Raw genomic sequence first — 15,200 nt, forward strand, 5'->3', positions numbered from 1 at the left:
CCTTTGAAAATGAAGGCAAAATTAACACATTTCCAGATAAAGAAAAACTGATGTTGTTGTTGGTATATTTGCCCTATAAGAAATACTTCAGGCTGTAATGAAAAGACACTAGACAGTAACTTGAATTCACATGAAGAAATAAAGAACACTGATAAAGAGTAACTACATGGGTAAACAGAAAAGACAGTAATAATGTATTTTTCACTTGTAATTCTTCTTTTTCTTATCTGATTTAGGACCACTGTGTAAAGCAATAATGATAAATCTATGTTAAGCGGTACATAACTTATAAAGATATAACTTATGACAATAATAGCATAAAGGGGCAAGTCATGGAGGCTACAGAGGAGCAAATTTTTTGTATATTATTAAAATTCAGTAATAATCTGAACCAGATTGTCATAAATTAAGATGCTAATTGTAATCACCAAGTTAACCACCACTAAGAAAATAACTAAAAATATATATAGTAAAATAAACAGCAAGAAAGTTACAAGGGTACACTTTTCCATTTAACACAAATGCAAGCAGTAACGGAAGAATTGAACAAAAAAACCAAAAAGCATAGAAAACAAATAGCAAAATGGCAGAAGTATGTTCTTCCTTATCAGTAATTACATTAAATATAAGTGTATTAAGTTCTCTAATCAAAAGACAGAGATTGGCAGAGTAAAGAATATGTAATAATGGGTTAAATATGATAGTATAAAAATACAGTATAAACTAAATACAATAAAAACCCAAATGTGGTTTTTTTGGTTGTTGTTTGTTTTGAGATGGAGACTCGTTCTGTCACCAGGCTGGAGTGCAATGGCGCGATCTCAGCTTACTGCAACCTCCACCTCCCAGGTTCAAGTGATTCTCCTGCCTCAGCCTCCTGAGTAGCTGGGACTACAGGCGCATGCCAGCATGCCCAGCTAATTTTTGTATCTTTAGTAGCAACGGGGTTTCATCATGTTGGCCAGGATGGTCTCGATCTCCTGACCTTGTGATCTGCCCAGCTCAGCCTCTCAAAGTGCTGGGATTACAGGCACGAGCCACTGCACTGGCCAATGTCCTTTTTTTTTAAAGGATGTTTTTCAAAGGAAAAAGAAACTAAGAAAAAAATTACATACAAAAAAGACTAGAATGAAATAGAATGTTAATAGGGGTTATTTCTGAACTGTGAGTTTATTATGATTTTAGTTTACATCTGTATACTTTCTTATGTTTTCTAGTTTAGTAGAATAATGAACATTATTTTTATCATTAGAAAAATATATTAATTACAAAAATGCTACCATTATATATACCGCGATACGCAGTGGTATCATAGACCTCATCTAACTTGTCTAATAGCCTAAGTTAAATCTATTTCCAGAAATTTCCCCATATTTACTAGTTTTGTGCTATTTTCCAATAGAAATTCATCTTATTAGGTACTGATAATTATAAGGGACCATGAAACAGAAATCTTTGAGTTATCAAAGAAGTATTTAAATGTATACTTAGAAGTGACAGCCAACATATTTAATACGTCATACTGCATGAGCACTGCATCAATGAAACCTGATATGGGTCATAGTACTGGAGGTAGAGTCTTGGGGCTCTCTATTGACTCAGGAGTTCCCCTATAGTTGATGGATCATAGAAAGGCCCTAGGGCTAAGGTTAAGGGAAATAAGGAGACAGAGGGCTCACAGCAGCAGGTGTTTACTTACCAGAATGGAAGTGAAGTGTTTGAACATTTTAACAATTAGTACCATTGTACTGGTACATAACAGCTGAAGTGGTTAATCAGGAAGCTAAGCATTCAAAATTATCACCTCTGGGCTGGGTCCAGTGCTCATGCCTGTAATCCAAGCACTTTGGGAAGCTGAGGCAGGTGGTCACCTGAGGTCAGGAGTTTGAGACCAGCCTGGTCAACATGGTGAAACCCTGTCTCTACTAAAAATACAAAAATTTGCTGGGCATGGTAGCGTGTCTGTAGTCCCAGCTTCTCAGGAGGCTGAGGCAGGAGAACTGCTTGAACTCGGGAGGTGGAGGTTGCAGGGAGTCGAGATCACACCACTGCACTCCAGTCTGGAAGACAGAGTGAGACTCCATCTCAAAAGATAAATAAATAAAATAAAATAATAACCTCTAATACGTATGACTACATTTAGAGTTTTCCCTAAAGAAAAGCCCCACACATCAGCCACTATATAGAGCCTTGGTTGTTACCTCTGTATGGGCAATCCTATAGTGACAGCCCAGGGCCAGCTCTAGTCCCCCTCCAAAAGCCATGCCTTGGATTGCTGCCACCACAGGCTTCACATTTCTCTGTATTTCATCTACTACATGTCCCAGTGTTAAGCCAAATGTCCTAGGAGCACTGAAGCCATGAATATCAGCACCTAAGGGCACAAAGACAAGGAGAAAACAGAGTTGAGAAATACATGGGCATTGTTATATAGCAATAAGTTACCTGATACTCTTAAAAATTTTTTTTAATTTCTTTTATTTATTTCTTAATTTTTTTTTAAGAGTTCCTGATGACTCTTAAAAAGTCTCAGACCTCTTTGGGCCCTTACACTTCATCCTTGGCTGAAAACAAGTATATTGGAGAATGTAGAATGCTATGAGAGAAAATCCTCAAATCTTTACCAGAAATTCTGTAATTTTCTAAAATCTATCTTTCCATATAGTAAGTAGTAATTCTATCTTTAAAAAAATTAAGAATCTCAGAAAAGGGGAATAGAGATTCTCCTCCAAAGATCATTATTCTGAGATTGAGTCAGCCCCTCTCATTTTCGTATATGTGATATTGTTAATCAACCCTATTCACAGCAACTTAGCTCCATATCTTTGTTAAGGGCATGAGTCATTACAATATCAAATATCAGGGTAACATATATACATATTTATGAGTTATACGTTAGTCAATCAGCTTAGAATTATGTTTTTGTAATAGATTTTTATCTTCAATAAAAATAATATTTATTGGCCGGGTGTGGTGGCTCATGCCTGTAATCCCAGCACTTTGGGAGGCTGAGGCGGGCAGATCACTTGAGGTCTGGAGTTTGAGACCATCCTGGCTAACATGGTGAAACCCCGTCTCTACTAAAACATACAAAAAATTAGCTGGGCGTGGTGGCGGGTGTCTGTAGTCCCAGCTTCTCAGGAGGCTGAGGCAGGAGAATGGTGTGAACCCGGGAACCAGAGCTTGCAGTGAGCCAAGATTGCATCACGGCACTCCAGCCTGAGTGACAGAGAAAGACTCCGTCTCAAAAAAATAAATAAATAAAATAAAAATAATATTTATTGCTTTTCCTGATTATAAAAATAACATATATTATGGAAAACTTGAAAACCACACAAAATTAAAAACAACATGAAGATCACCCTAAATATCACCATACAGCCATAATTTAATATTTTGGGGAATTCTTAGTTTTTTTCCACATGAGTGAGTGGGCATTACCACCTGAGCTCTGCCTTCTGTCAGATTAGTAGTGGCATTAAATTCTCACAGGAGCGTGAACCCTATTGTGAACTGCACAAGTAAGGGATCTAGGTTGTGCTCTCCTTATGAGAATCTAATGCCTGATGATCTGAGGTGAAACAGTTTCATCCCCGAACCATCCCTGCCCCCCTACTCTCCAAGGACTGCACCCCCACCCCCTACCCCTGTCCATGGAAAAACTGTCTTCCATGAAACCAGTCCCTGGTACCAAAAAGGTTGAGGACAGCTGATTTAGAGCATACTGTAAAATCATTTTTATATTTTCCTATTTTCATATAATATTATACATAGTAAGCTTTTTCCTACAGCATTATCTATTCCTTGAAAACACTAGGCCAAGCATGGTGGCTCACACCTGTAATCCCAGCACTGTGGGAGGCCGAGGTGGGTGAATCAAGAGGTTGGGAGATCGAGACCATCCTGGCAAACACAGTGAAACCCTGTCTCTACTAAAAATACCAAAAAAATTAGCCAGGTGTGGTGGCGAGCACCTATAGTCCCAGCTACTCAGGAGGCTGAGGCAGGAGAATGGAGGAACCTGGGAGCCAGAGCTTGCAGTGAGCCGAGATTGCGCCACTGCACTCCAGGCTGGGTGACAGAGCAAGACTCCATCTAAAAAAAAATTAAAATTAAAATTAAAAAAAAAAAAACCCCGTTGGGCACACCCAAGATGGCCGAATAGGAAGAGCTCCAGCCTCCAGCTCCCAGTGTGAGTGACACAGAAGACAGATGATTTCTGCATTTTCAACTGAGGTACCAGGTTCATCTCAATGGGGAGTGCCGGACAATCAGTGCTAGTCAGCTGGTGCAGCCCGACCAGTGAGAGCTGAAGAAATCGCCTCACCTAGAAAGTGCAAGGGGGAAGGGAATCTCTTTGCCTAGCCAAGGGAAACTGAGACACACAACACCTGGAAAATCGGGTAACTCCCACCCTGATACTGCGCTTTACCAAGGGTCTTAGCAAATGGCACACCAAGAGATTATATCCCACACCTGGCCCGGAGGGTCCCACACCTACGAAGCCTCCCTCATTGCTAGCACAGAAATCTGAGATCTAACTGCAAGGTGGCAGCAAGGCTGGGGGAGGGGCACCCACCATTGCTGAGGCCCAAGTAGGTAAACAAAGCCACTGGGAAGCTCGAATTGGGTGGAGCCCACTGCAGCACAAGGAGGTCGGCCTGCCTCTGTAGACTACTCCTCTGGGGACAGGGCATAGCTAAACAAAAAGCAGCAGAAACCTCAGCAGAGGTAAATGCCCCTGTCTGATAGCTTTGAAGAGAGCAGTGGATTTCCCAGCATGGAGGTTGAGATCTAAGAACGGACAGACTGCCTGCTCAAGTGGGTCCCTGACCCCTGAGTAGCCTAACTGAGAGACATCCCCCACTAGGTACAGACTGACACCTCACACCTCACACGGTGGGGTACACCCCTGAGACGAAGCTTCCAGAACAAGAATGAGACAGCAACACTTGCTGTTCAGCAATATTCTATCTTCTGCAGCCTCCACTGCTGATACCCAGGCAAACAGGGTCTGGAGTGGACCTCAAGCAAACTCCAACAGACCTACAGCTGAGGGTCCTGACTGTTAGAAGGAAAACTAACAAACAGAAACGACACCCACACGAAAACCCCATCAGTACATCACCATCATCAAAGACCAAAGGTAGATAAAACAACAAAGATGGGGAAAAAGCAGTGCAGAAAAGTTGGAAATTCAAAAAATCAGAGCACATCTCCCCCCTCCAAAGGAACGCAGCTCATCGCCAGCAACGGAACAAAGCTGGACGTAGAATGACTTTGACGAGTTGAGAGAAGAAGGCTTCAGTCAATCAAACTTCTCAGAGCTAAAGGAGGAACTACGTAACCAGTGCAAAGAAACTAAAAACCTTCAAAAAATAATGGATGAATGGATAATTAGAATAACCAATGCAGAGAAGACCTTAAAAGAACTGATAGAGATGAAAACCATAACATGAGAAATACATGACAAATGCACAAGCTTCAGTAACTGAGTCGATCAACTGGAAGAAAGAGTATCAGCGATTGAAGACTAAATGAATGAAACAAAACAAGAACAGAAGTGTGGAGAAAAAAGAGTAAAAAGAAATGAACAAAGCCTCCAAGAAATATGGGATTATGTGAAAAGACCAAATCTACGTCTGATTGGTGTGCCTGAAAGTGACGGGGAAAATGGAACCAAGTTGGAAAATACTCTGCAGCATATCATTCAGGAGAACTTCCCCAACCTAGTAAGGCAGGCCAACATTCAAATTCAGGAAATACAGAGAATGCCACAAAGATACTCCTCAAGAAGAGCAACTCCAAGACACATAATTGTCAGATTCATCAAAGTTGAAATGAAGGAAAAAATGTTAAGGGCAGCCAGACAGAAAGGTCGGGTTACCCACAAAGGGAAGCCCATCAGACTAACAGCAGATCTCTCAGCAGAAACTCTCCAAGCCAGAAGAGAGTGGGGGCCAATATTCAACATTCTTAAAGAAAAGAATTTTAAACCCAGAATTTCATATCCAGCCAAACTAAGTTTCATAAGTGAGGGAGAAATAAAATCCTTTACAGACAAGCAAATGCTTAGAGATTTTTGTCACCACCAGGCCTGCCCTATGAGAGATCCTGAAGGAAGCACTAAACATGGAAAGGAACAATAGGTACCAGCCATTGCAAAAACATGTCAAAATGTAAAGTCCATCGATGCTAGGAAGAAACTGTATCAACTAGCGAGCAAAATAACCAGCTAACATCATAATGACAGGATCAAGTTCACACATAACAATATTAACTTTAAATGTAAATGGACTAAATGGTCCAATTAAAAGACACAGGCTGGCAAATTGGATAAAGAGTCAAGACCCATCAGTTTACTATATTCAGGAGACCCATCTCACATGCAGACACACATAGGCTCAAAATAAAGGGATGGAGGAACATCTACTAAGCAAATGGAAAACAAACAAACAAACAAAAAAAGCAGGCACTGCAATCCTAGTCTCTGATAAAACAGACTTTAAACCATCAAAGATCAAAAGGGACAAAGAAGGCCATTACATAATGGTAAAGGGATCAATTCATCAGCAAGAGCTAACTATCCTAAATATATATGCACCCAATACAGGAGCACCCAGATTCATAAAGCAAGTCCTTAGAGGCTTACAAAGAGACTTAGACTCCCATACAATAATAATGGGAGACTTTAACACCCCACTGTCAATGTTAGATAGATCAACGAGACAGAAAGTTAACAAGGATATCCAGGAATTGAACTCAACTCTGCACCAAGCAGACCTAATAGACATCTACAGAACTCTCCACCCCAAATCAACAGAATATACACTCTTCTCAGCACCACATTACACTTATTCCAAAACTGACCACATAGTTGGAAGTAAAGCACTCCTCAGCAAATGTAAAAGAACAGAAATTATAACAAACTGTCTCTCAGACAACAGTGCAACTAAACTAGAACTCAGGACTAAGAAACTCAATCAAAACCGCTCAACTACATGGAAACTGAACAACCTGCTCCTGAATGACTACTGGGTACATCACGAAATGAAGGCAGAAATAAAGACGTTCTTTGAAACCAATGAGAACAGAGACACAACATACCAGAATCTCTGGGATACATTTAAAGCAGTGTGTAGAGGGAAATTTATAGCACTAAATGCCCACAAGAGAAAGCAGGAAAGATCTAAAATTGACACTCTAACATCACAATTAAAAGGACTAGAGAAGCAAGAGCAAACACATTCAAAAGCTAGCAGAAGGCAAGAAATAACTAAGATCATAGCAGAACTGAGGGAGATAGAGACACAAAAAACCCTCCAAAAAATCAATGAATCCAGGAGTTGGTTTTTTGAAAAGATCAACCAAATTGATAGACCACTAGCAAGACTAATAAAGAAGAAAAGAGAGAAGAATCAAATAGACGCAATAAAAAATGATAAAGGGGATATCACCACTGACCCCACAGAAATACAAACTACCATCAGAGAATACTATAAACACCTCTACGCAAATAAACTAGAAAACCTAGAAGAAATGGATAATTTCCTGGACACTTACAGTACCCCAAGACTAAACCAGGAAGAAGTTGAATCCCTGAATAGATGAATAGCAGGCTCTGGAATTGAGGCAACAATTAATAGCCTACCAACCAAAAAAAATCCAGGACCAGACGGATTCACAGCCAAATTCTACCAGAGGTACAAGGAGGAGTTGGTACCATTCCTTCTGAAACTATTCCAATCAACAGAAAAAGAGGGAATCCTCCCTAACTCATTTTACGAGGCCAACATCATCCTGATACCAGAGCCTGACAGAGATACAACAAAGAAAGACAATTTTAGACCAATATCCCTGATGAACATCAATGCAAAAATCCTCAAGAAAATACTGGCAAACCAAATCCGCAGCACATCAAAAAGCATATCCACCATGATCAAGTGGGCTTCATCCCTGGGATGCAAGGCTGGTTCAACATATGCAAATCAATAAACATAATCCAGCATATAAACAGAACCAAAGACAAAAACCAAATGATTATCTCAATAGATGCAGAAAAGGCCTTTGACAAAATTCAACAGCCCTTCATGCTAAAAACTCTCAATAAATTCGGTATTGATGGAACGTATCTCAAAATAATCAGAGCTATTTATGACAAACCCACAGCCAATATCATACTGAATGGGCAAAAACTGGAAGCATTCCCTTTGAAAACTGGCAGAAGACAGGGATGCCCTCACTCACCACTCCTATTCAACATAGTGTTGGAAGTTCTGGCTAGGGCAATCAGGCAAGAGAAAGAAATCAAGGGTATTCAGTTAGGAAAAGAAGAAGTCAAACTGTCCCTGTTTGCAGATGACATGATTGTATATTTAGAAAAGCCCATCGTCTCAGCCCAAAATCTCCTTAAGCTGATAAGCAATTTCAGCAAAGTCTCAGGATACAAAATCAACGTGCAAAAATCACAAGCATTCTTATACACCAGTAACAGACAAACAGAGAGCCAAATCATGAATGAACTTCCATTCACAATAGCTTCAAAGAGAATAAAATACCTAGGAATCCAACTTACAAGGGATGTAAAGGACCTCTTCAAGGAGAACTACAAACCACTGCTCAGTGAAATAAAAGAGGATACAAACAAATGGAAGAACATACCATGCTCATGGATAGGAAGAATCAATATCGTGAAAATGGCCATACTGCCCAAGGTAATTTATAGATTCAATGCCATCCCCATTAAGATACCAATGACTTTCTTCACAGAATTGGAAAAACTGCTTTAAAGTTCATATAGAACCAAAAAAGAGCCCGCATTGCCAAGACAATCCTAAGCAAAAAGAACAAAGCTGGAGGCATCATGCTACCTGACTTCAAACTATACTACAAGGTTACAGTAAACAAAACAGCATGGGTACTGGTACCAAAACAGAGATATAGACCAATGGAACAGAACAGAGTCCTCAGAAATAATACCACACATCTACAGCCATCTGATCTTTGACAAACCTGAGAAAAACAAGAAATGGGGAAAGGATTCCCTATTTAATAAATGGTGCTGGGAAAATTGGCTAGCCATAAGTAGAAAGCTGAAACTGGATCCTTTCCTTACTCCTTCTATGAAAATTAATTCAAGATGGATTAGAGACTTAAATGTTAGACCTAATACCATAAAAACCCTAGAAGAAAACCTAGGTAATACCATTCAGGACATAGGCATGGGCAAGGACTTCATGTGTAAAACACCAACAGCAATGGCAACAAAAGCCAAAATTGACAAATGGGATCTAATTAAACTAAAGAGCTTCTGCACAGCAAAAGACACTACTATCAGAGTGAACAGGCAACCTACAGAATGGGAGAAAATTATTACAATCTACTCTTCTGACAAAGTGCTAATATCCAGAACCTATAAAGAACTCAACCAAATCTACAAGAAAAAAACAAACAACCTCATCAAAAAGTGGGCAAAGGATATGAACAGACACTTCTCAAAAGAAGACATTCATACAGCCAACAGACACATGAAAAAATGCTCATCATCACTGGCCATCAGAGAAATGCAAATCAAAACCACAATGAGATACCATCTCACACCAGTTAGAATGGCAATCATTAAAAAATCAGGAAACAACAGGTGCTGGAGAGGATGTGGAGAAATAGGAACACTTTTACACTGTTGGTGGGACGGTAAATTAGTTCAACCACTGTGGAAAACAGTGTGGCGATTCCTCAAGGATCTAGAACTAGAAATACCATTTGACCCAGCCATCCCATTACCGGGCATACACCCAAAGGATTATAAGTCATGCTGCTATAAAGACACATGCACACATATGTTTATTGCGGCACTATTCACAATAGCAAAGACTTGGAATCAACCCAAATGTCCATCAGTGACAGACTGGATTAAGAAAATGTGGCACATGTACACCATGGAATACTATGCAGCCATAAAAAAGGATGAGTTTGTGTCCTTTGTAGGGACGTGGATGCAGCTGGAAACCATCATTCTCAGCAAACTATCGCAAGAACAGAAAACCAAATACCGCATGTTCTCACTCATAGGTGGGAATTGAACAATGAGATCACTTTGACACAGGAAGGGGAGCATCACACACCGGGTCCTATTGTGGGGTGGGGGTAGGGGGAGGGATAGCATTAGGAGCTACACCTAATGTAAATGATGAGTTAACGGGTGAAGCACATCAACATGGCACATGTATACATATGTAACAAACCTGCACGTCGTACACATGTTCCCTAGAACTTAAAGTATAAAAAAAAAAAAAAAAAAACCCACTAAGCTTGGTACAAGTTTTAAAAATTAATTATTTTATATCTAGCCTATTCATCTTTTTTTCTCTTTTCGCTACCTGTTCCTCATCTAGCAGCGATCCACGAGTTATGCTTTTTTCTTACCAATTCATTATATTTCACTCTCTAGTACAGTGTTTTGTTTTGTGTTTTCAATTCCTTTTGGTTCTAGAGAAACAAAATCAATTTCAATCTAAGTCTCAAGCCTATCATTCCTGTAGCTTTAGATTGAGATGGTTTTTTAGATAATAACAGAAATAAACAGTTATTGGATAAATGCATCAAGCACTGTGCTAAGCAGTTTCATATACTGTCTCATTTAATTTTCATAACACCTAAGTAAAGCAGCATAACAATTCCCATTTTACAGGTAAGGAAGTTAATGCTTTGAGGCAAGTGACTACTTCAGACATATGACTAATAACTTGTGGAATAGGGATTTAAACTTAGGTAATTTGACTACAAACCCCACATTCTTAAAAGCTATACTATATTCTTCTACTTATAGCAGAAGGTTAGTATCCCAATTTTTGGAAAACCAAAGCACAGTGTAGTGATTTCACTTTTTAATTATTTCCAGCACACCAAAATCCAATTAACTTTGGGATATTGATTTTATATCCAGCAAAACAGCTAAATTTTCTTATGAATTCTAACAATTTTAATAGATTATTTTGATTTTCTACAAACATTATTGTATCTTCTGAATAATTAAGTTTTGTTCCTTCTTTTTCATTCCTTATACCTTTTCTTTCTTTTACTAGCTTTACTGGGTTATCAAAAACCTTGAATACAATGCAAAAGAAATGGTGAGAGCAGTCAGCTTTGTCTTGTTCCTTTCTCATAAGGAAAGCTTTCAATTCGCCATTTTGTTGGTTTCCTGTAGATTTTTCAAAATGGATACCTTTTGCCTGATTACGGCATTTTCTTTATGTACCTCATTTACTAAGAATGTTTCTTCGTAATGCACGTCAAATGTTACAGAATGTTTTTTTGTACATCTCGACATAATCATATAATTTTTCTTTTTAATCTTTAATGGGATGAATTTCATTAATCTAGTGTACAACCAATCTGATATTTCTAGGACAAAAGTGATATATTATACTTTTTATATGTTGTTAGAGTCAGCTTCACAATACACTAAGATTATTTAAAATTATTTTTATAGATTCAGGGGGTACATGTACAGGTTTGTTACACAGATATATTGCATAATGGTGAGGTTTGGGTTTTTGGTGTGCCTATCACCCAAACAGTGAATGCTGTGTCACTTGGTAACTTTTCAACCCTCACCCCAACCTCCTTGCCCTTTTGAAGGTGCCTGTGTATATTATTTCCCTCTGTATGTCCATGTGTTCCCATTGTTTAGCTCTCCCTTTATTTCCCTGACAGTTATTCCTTCATAATAGCTCCCACTTATAAGTGAGAATATGTGGTATTTGATTTTCTATTTCTGAGCTATTTTACTTAGGATAATGGCCTAAGTAAAGACGTAATATCATTCTTTTTTATGGCTGTGTAGTATGCTATGGTTTTCTTTATCTAATCAACCATTGATAGACTCTTGGGTTGATTCCATGACTTTGCTATCATTAACAGTGCTGTGATAAACATATGAGTATAGTTATCTTTTGATATAAGAATTTATGTTCCTTTGGATGGATCTCCAGTAGTTGGATTGCTGGGTCAAATGATAGTTCTGTTTTTAATTCTTTGAGAAATCTCCATACTGTTTTTCCATAAAGGTTGTACCAATTTCCATTCCAAATAACAGTGTATAAGCATTCCCTTTTCTCTGTATCCTTGCCAACATGTTCTTGTTTTACTTTTTAATAATAGCCACTCTAAGTGGTGTGAGATATCTCATTGCAGTTTTGATTTACATTTCTCTGATGATTTGTGATGTTGAGAATTTTTTCATGTTTATTGGCCACTTGTGTGTCTTGTTTTGGCAAATGTATATGTCCTATGTGTACTTCAAAAAAATTTTTTAAGTATATATAACCAAAAGACAATGTCCACTTTTTAATGGGGTAAATTGGTTTTTCCTTGCTGAGTTGTTTGAGTTCCTTATAGATTCTGGATATTAGTCCTTTGTCAGATGCATAGTTCGCAAATATTTTCTCCCATTCTGTAGGTTGTCTGTTTACTCTGCTGATTATTTCTTTTGCTGTGCAGAAGCTCTTAGTTTAATTAAGTCGCGTTCGTCTATTTTTGTTTTTGTTGCATTTGAGGCCTTAGTCAAAATTATTTGCCTAGGCCAATGTCCAAAAGAGTTTTTCCTAAGTATTCATCCAGGTATTTTTTTGATTTCAGATCTTACACTTAAATCTTTAATCCATCTTGAATTAATTTTTGTATATGGTGTAAGATAGGGGTCCAGCTTCATTCTTCTGCATATGGCTCTCCAATTTTCCCAGCACCATTTACTGAATAGCATGTCCCTTCCCATTGCATATTTTTGTTGACTTGGAATGGAATACTATGCAGCCATAAAAAGGGATGAGATCATGTCCTCTGCAGGGACATGGATGAAGCTGGAAGCCATCATCCTCAGCAAACTAACACACGAACAGAAAACCAAATACTGCATGTTCTCACTGATAAGTGGGAGTTGAACATAAAAAGGGGGGGAACTTAGAGGACAGGTCAATAGGTGCAGCAAACCACCATGCACATGTATACCTAAGTAACAAATCTGCACGTTCTGTACATATATCCCATTTTTTTTAAAGAAATAATAATAATAATAAAAGGATTGGTACCAATTTGTCTTTGAATGTCTGGCAGAATTCTGCTGTGAATTCATCTGGTCCTGGACTTTTTCTTAGTTGGTAATTTACTGATCTGTTCTGGGTATGTAATTCTTCCTGATTTAAGCTAGAAGGGTTGCATTTTTTCAGGAATTTATCCATCTCTTCTAGGTTTTCTAGTTTATGTATGTAAAAGTGTTCATAGTAGCCTTGTATTTCAGTGGTGTCAACTGTAATATCTCCTGTTTCATTTCTTCATGAGGTTATTTGGATTTTCTCTCTTCTTGGTTAATCTTACTAATGGTCTATCATTTTTTTAAATCTTTTCAAAGAACCAGCTTTTTGTTTCATGTATCTTTCATATATTTTTGGGGGGTTGGTTCCACTTCATGTAGTTCTGCTCTGATCGTGGTTACTTCTTTTCTTCTGCTGGGTTTGGGTTTGGTTTGTTCTTGTTTCTCTAGTTCCTTGAGGCATTGTGACCTTACAATGTCAGTTTGTGCTCTTTCAGTCTTTTTGATACAGGCATTTAGGGATATGAACTTTCCTCTTAGCATTGCCTTTGCTGTATCCCAGAGGTATTGATATGTTGTATCATTATTGTCATTCAGTTCAAAAAATGTTTTCATTTCCATCTTTTGTTTTTGACCCAATGACCATTCAGGAGCAGGTTATTTAATTTCCATATATTTGCATGGTTGAAGGTTCCTTTTAGAGTTGATTCCCTGTTTTATTCCACTGCGGTCTGAGAGAGTGCTTGATATAATTTCAATTTCCTTAAATGTACTGAGGCTCATTTTGTGGCCTATAATACGGTCTATCTTGGAGAAAGTTCTATGCACAGTTGAATAGAATGTGTATTCTGTGGTTGTTGGATGAAATGTTCTGTGTAAATCTGTTAAGTCCATTTGTTCCAAAGTATAGTTTGAATCCATTGTTTCTTTGTTGACTTTCTGTCTTGATGACCTGTCTAGTGCTGTCAGTGGAGTACTGAAGTCCCCCACTATTATTGTGTTGCTGTCTATCTCATTTCTTAGGTCTATTAGTAATTGTTTTATAAATTTAGGAGCTCCAGTGTTAGATGCACATATGTTTAGGATTGTGACATCTTCCTGTTGGGCAATGCCTTTTACCATTATATCATGTCCCTTTTTGTCTCTTTTAACAGCTGTTGCTTTAAAGTTTGTTTTGTCTGATATAAGAATAGCTACCCCTGCTTGCTTTTAGTATCCATTTGCATGAAATGCCTTTTTCCACCCCTTTAAGTTTATGTAAGTGCTTATGTGTTAGGTGAGTCTCCTGAAAGCAGCAGATAGTTGGTTGGTGAGTTCTTATCCATCCTGCAGTTCTGGATATCTCAAGTGGAGTATTTAGGCCATTTACATTCAATGTTAGTATTGAGATGTGAGGTACCGTTGCCTTCATCATGCTATTTGTCACCTGTGTACCTTGGTTTCTTTGGTGTTTTGTTTTTTGCTTTTTAACTTGTATTTTTGTTTTATAGGTCCCGTGTAATTTATGTTTTAAAGAGGTTCTATTTTGATGTGTTTCCAGGATTTGTTTCAAGATTCAGAGCTCCTTTTAGCAGTTCTTACAGTGGTGGCTTGGTAATGGTGAATTCCCTCAGCATTTGTTTGTCTGAAAAAGACTGTATCTTTCCTTCATATAGGATGCTTAGTTTTGCTGAATAAAAAATTCTTGACTGACAATTGTTTTGTTTGATGGGGCTGCAGATAGAGAGCCCCATACCCTTCTAGCTTGTAAGGTTTCTGCTGACAAACCTGCTGTTAATATGATAGGTTTTCCTTTATAGGTTACTTGGTACTTTTGTCTCACGTCTCTTAAGACTCTTTCCTTTGTCTTAACTTTAGGTAACCTGAAGACAATGTGCCCAGGTGATGAACTTTTTGCGATGAATTTCCCAGGTGTTCTTTGTGCTTCTTGTATTTAGATGTCTAGATTTCTAGCAAGCCCAGGCAAGTTTTCCTCAATTATTCCCCCAAATACATTTTCCAAACTTCTAGATTTCTGTTCTTCCTCCATGACACTCATTATTCTTAGGTTTGGTTGTTTAACATAATCCAAAACTTCTTGGAGGCTTTGTTCATATTTTCTTATTCTTTT

At 38.3% G+C, this 15,200-nt stretch overlaps 1 protein-coding gene across 3 annotated transcripts in view; it reads right to left on the minus strand.

Moving 5' to 3' along the window:
- Nucleotides 1–15,200, minus strand: part of LOC105480141 (enoyl-CoA hydratase and 3-hydroxyacyl CoA dehydrogenase) — a 71,094-nt gene that overhangs the window by 43,938 nt on the left and 11,956 nt on the right. For 2 of the 3 annotated variants that reach the window (XM_011738650.2, XM_011738652.2), the window contains one exon: nt 2,202–2,374. In XM_011738650.2, the coding sequence (XP_011736952.2) occupies nt 2,202–2,374 (173 nt within the window). Of the gene's footprint in view, nt 1–1,699; nt 2,061–2,201; nt 2,375–15,200 lie in introns of those variants that run through there. The other variant, XM_011738653.2, reaches the window with a different exon arrangement.

Source organism: Macaca nemestrina, chromosome 2 (assembly GCF_043159975.1).
Source record: "Macaca nemestrina isolate mMacNem1 chromosome 2, mMacNem.hap1, whole genome shotgun sequence".
Classification (NCBI taxonomy): domain Eukaryota; kingdom Metazoa; phylum Chordata; class Mammalia; order Primates; family Cercopithecidae; genus Macaca; species Macaca nemestrina.